The sequence below is a fragment of the Crocodylus porosus genome, unplaced genomic scaffold (assembly GCF_001723895.1).
Source record: "Crocodylus porosus isolate Cpor-Errol unplaced genomic scaffold, CroPor_comp1, whole genome shotgun sequence".
In the NCBI taxonomy this organism is placed as follows: domain Eukaryota; kingdom Metazoa; phylum Chordata; order Crocodylia; family Crocodylidae; genus Crocodylus; species Crocodylus porosus.
In genome coordinates this window covers 59,035,859-59,040,346 of record NW_017728950.1, presented here as the reverse complement: position 1 = coordinate 59,040,346, position 4,488 = coordinate 59,035,859, and the positions used below count along the sequence as shown (strand labels likewise).

At 44.7% G+C, this 4,488-nt stretch overlaps 1 protein-coding gene across 1 annotated transcript in view; it reads left to right on the top strand.

Moving 5' to 3' along the window:
- SLC1A1 (solute carrier family 1 member 1) overlaps positions 1 to 3,084 on the top strand; it is a 100,199-nt gene extending 97,115 nt beyond the window's left edge. The window contains exon 12 of the mRNA XM_019555331.1: positions 1,845 to 3,084. Within this exon, the coding sequence (XP_019410876.1) occupies positions 1,845 to 2,091 (247 nt within the window). The 3' untranslated portion in view covers positions 2,092 to 3,084. The remainder of the gene's footprint in view (positions 1 to 1,844) is intronic.
- The last annotated feature ends 1,404 nt before the right edge of the window (positions 3,085 to 4,488 follow it).

Sequence of the window (4,488 nt, the reverse complement as noted above, 5' to 3'; positions counted from 1 at the left end):
AGCTGACTTCCTGCCCTTTGGGCAGGGGGCTGGACTCGATGATCTCCCGAGGTCCCTTCCAGCCCTAATGTCTATGAAATCTATGAAACTTTTGTCATACCTCTGCCAAGAAGTAGAAGATTTGGGAACCAGCAAGTCACCTTCCAGTTTGAATAAAAATACTCAGAGGCACAGAGACTAAGTATTTCTCAGTGGGCGCATCTGCATGTGCAAATGTTGCTGGGTGTGTTTACTCCAGCATAAATGACTCTGGAGTAAACATACCCTGGGCAGGAGTGTACATGTATGGACATTTGGGAGCAAATTTTCTCACCACCCTCTTCTGTCCCCCTGCAGCAGCCAGGGTGGGGAGCTCTAGGCTCCCCCAAAGTGCTAGCCCTGAGGCTGGTAGGGAGCATGGGACCAGAAAGAGTTTGCTTCAGTGCACTGTAATTACAGACAGTGCTGTCTCCTGGCAGGGGTTGGGAGATTGTTCCCTGTCCCCAGGAGCTGCGTGCTGCCCGAGCAGGCTCTGGTGGCAGGGGACAATGCCCCCCTGCCCTGGCAACAGGGAGCTCCTAGCCCCAGCTCCCCAACTGGGGGCAGGGAGCTTGGAAAGAGCTGCGGAGGTGGGGCAGGTGCCCGTCAACCATCTACACATGCCTTACTGTGCAGTAATTATTCGGTAGTCAGTTTACTACTTGCATTTGCAGGTAGCAAATTAATTTGCTCTCTTTAGCAGTTACTGTGCAGTAAAGGCCTGTATATGTAGACAGTGATGTTTACTACACAGTAATTTGCTGTACTGCACTGCACAGGAAGCATCTTGTGTACATGCCCCCAGTGTAATTTTACCTACAAAGTACACACTGGGCCTTAAACAGAGGTAGTTAAACAGCACATACATTTCCCTGTATCAAGAATCTCAGCAAAATTACCAGTGCCCATTTCCCAGGGAGCAACTCTCCCCAAGAACTGAATAAGCCAACTCTCCTCTTGTTCACTACAGGTCCCTCCAAAAAGAAACCTCCTAACAAAACCACCAGCAATACAACATATCTACAAAGTCAGAGCAGTGCTCACATGAAAAGTATTTGGAGATACAGTTAGTCATGTTTCTCTGAAGTCAGACGCAAGGCAGGGCAGGGTGGCACCTTAGAGTTAAAGAATTGGTCTAGGGTGCCTACATGTGCCGAAAGGCTGCTCTGACGCAATGCAATTACAGCACATTCCAGCTGAGTCAATAAATCGAGTCTCCTGGACCATGCTAATTAACGCTCCAGCCAGCCTCCACATTTAATGCATCAGCGTCCCCATGCTTCAAAATGGCAGTGGAGGCACTTCAAAGTTCATTTGATGAGTTTTAAATAAAGCACCCCCACCGCCATTTTGAAACACAGGGACACAGATACATGAGATGCTTTGGGCGCTTTAATTAAAACAGAGCTGCTCTAATTAAAGCGCCTCCCCACTATTCCCAGAGCACGTGTAAAAACGCCCTAAGGTGCCACCCTGGCCTGCTTTCTGTATGACAAGAATGTGTAAGGCTGTGTGTCATAGTGCCACCTTGTGACATCTGTAACAGAACTTCAGTGTGATCTAAACTTTCTAAATGGGCCCTTTATAATGTTATTATCCCATTCTCCTTCAAAAAACATTGCCTAGAGAAAAGACAATGAAAAAAAGTCTGCTGTTCATTACTACCCCAATAAAAGCAACAGTAACTCCAATTAGTTCAGTGTCTACTGTAGTGATTTAATTTAAAACCCAATAAACATGATTTTTAAAATTTAAACAGGAAGCAAGTTTCTAGCAAGGCCTATCCCAGAAACGTTAACCTGTCTGACTGTATTTTTATTCCATAGAGACCGATTCAGAACAATGGTGAATGTCCTTGGAGATGCCTTTGGTGCAGGGATTGTGGAGAAGCTCTCCAAAAGAGAGCTGGAGCAGATGGATGTCACTTCTGAAGTCAACATTGTGAATCCTTTTGCCTTGGAAACAACAATACTTGATAATGATGACACAGAGACTAAGAAATCCTATATCAATGGAGGTTTTGCTGTAGATAAATCTGACACCATATCATTTACCCAGACATCGCAGTTCTAAAGCCTGTGTCTTTCAGAAGACACAGGAACACTGAAGGACATCAGCGTATGTGAAATCTCTTAGGAAGCTAAAGAATAATTAAGAAAATATTAAAGACAAACTTGAGTGTCTTTGATTTGATACACAGACATCTGATTTTTCCCCACTATTCAGATTCACAACAGTTGGTACTTGTGGGCAGGTTGATAAGACAGCAAGCTGTAAAATATGTAATTTTTTTTAACTGTGTAATATTGTGGAGGTATTGAAATTCCTGTTGGGAATCAGCATGCTCATAAGATGGATGTTAGAACCAGGACAGTGAAGTGGAGGAAATGCGCTTTTCTCAGGCATAGTGCAGTATCTCACATCTCTTTTCCATTCCACCACACACTGCATGGAAAGTCCTTTTAGTACTTTTGCCTTTCACGGTTTAAAAAATGACACGGTACTCCAAATGCCTACTGTAACTTGATAATGTGCCAAATAGTTCATTTCTGAAGCTCATTTGAATACCAGAGAGGCAGACTGTTTCAGTAAGGAAACTGACCAGAACGTTCCTGCAATAAGTGTGCTAATATTTATGGGATTTTATTTTTCTTTAAGCATTATGGGCATTGGAAGTTAATAGACAAGAAAGAAATGGCAACATTACATATTTAAGTTTTTTCCACATGAATTGCCAGTGAACAGAACTGAACTTAAAATATTAAGCATATTGCTACTTTTTTTAACTTGAAGAATTATTGCGAAGTGAAACTGTCTGCCAACTTAAGTCCACTTTGATGGCTTATTAGTGCATTTCCACTAGAGGCAGAAATTAATCAGCTTCAGTACTGTATTTCTCTTATTCTAGCCTAATATTTATCAGTCCCACAGCAGGCAAAAGTCATGAAGATAAAAATAGACTGCACAGCTACCCGTAGTGACTTCCAGATATTTTCTGCTGAGAAAAATAAATAGTATCCAGTGTATATGAAGCACACCTTTCTTCTAGAAAGTGGTCACTGGCTAGTTAAGCTTTTTACACAAATTGGTTGGTTTCACAGAATCATAGGAAATTAGGGTTGGAAGGGACCTCAGGAGTTCATCTACTCCAACCCCCTGCTCCAAGCAGCACCAGCCCCAACTAGATCCGCTCAGCCAAAGTTTTGTCTAGTGGGGTCTTGAAAACCTCCAAGGATGGAGATTCCACCACCTCTCTCGATAGCCTGTTCCAGTCTTTTACTACCCTCCAAGTGAGAAAATTCTTCCTAGTATCTAACCTAAACTTCCCTTGCTGCAACTTGAGACCATTGCTCCTTGTTCTGTCATCTGCCACCACCATTGGTGACGTGTAGGGGGTGCACATGGGTGCACATGCACCCCCTAAGCATGGTGGTACACCCCGTACGAAAAGATGCTGCCGACACTGCTGGCAGTGCCTGTGGGCAGTCGCCACTTGCCACCCCGCCCCAACCACCAATAGCACTGCGGATACCTGTGGAAGCTCCATGCTTACCACCACCACACTCCCGCCACCAGCGCTGCCCTGCCGGAGCTTGCCACAGCCATCCAGCCGCCAGTGTCACGCGATGTTCATGGCCACCACTTAGAATAGTCTGACTCCATCCTCTTTGTAACCCCCCTTCAGGTAGTTGAAGGCTATTAAATCCCCCCTCGGTCTTCTCTTCTCTAGACAAAATAAGCCCTGTTCCTTCAGCTTCTCCTCATAAGTCATGTGCCCCAGCCCCTGGACCATTTCTGTTGCCCTCTACTGGATTCTCTCCAATTTGTCCACATCCTTTCTGTAGGGGAGGGCCCAAAACTGAACGTAGTACTCAAGATGTGGTCTCACTAGTGCTGAATAGAGGGGAATAATCACCTCCCTTGACCCAATGGCAACACAGCTACCAATGCATCCCAGTATGCTGGTAACAGCAAGGGTACACTGTTGGCTCATATTTAGCTTATTGTCCACTGCAACCCCCAGGTCCTTTTCTGCAGAGCTGCTCCCAGCCAGTCAGCCCCCAGCCTGTAGCGGTGCATGGGATTGTTCCGTCCTAAATGCAGGACTTTGCACTTGTCCTTGTTGAACCTCACGAGATTTCTTTTGGCCCAATCCCCCAATTTGTCTAGGACACTGTGAATCCTAGCCCTGTGACTCACCATGTAGACCAGAATATCAGTGCCAAACTACTTGCTAAATCATACCATTTTAATAAATATTCATGGACGAAGGAAGTCCTATGTTCTGGTGATTTACCATAAACAGTAACCCCATTCTAAGCTTCTTCATGATCAAATTCCAGAGAGTCAAGCATTTCAAATAATGCTGCATATGATATGGTGCGACATCATTCAGTCACTGTACAGAACAAACTTTTTTGCCTTGCACATCAATATCTACTCATCAGCCATCTGACTGTAAAAAACTGG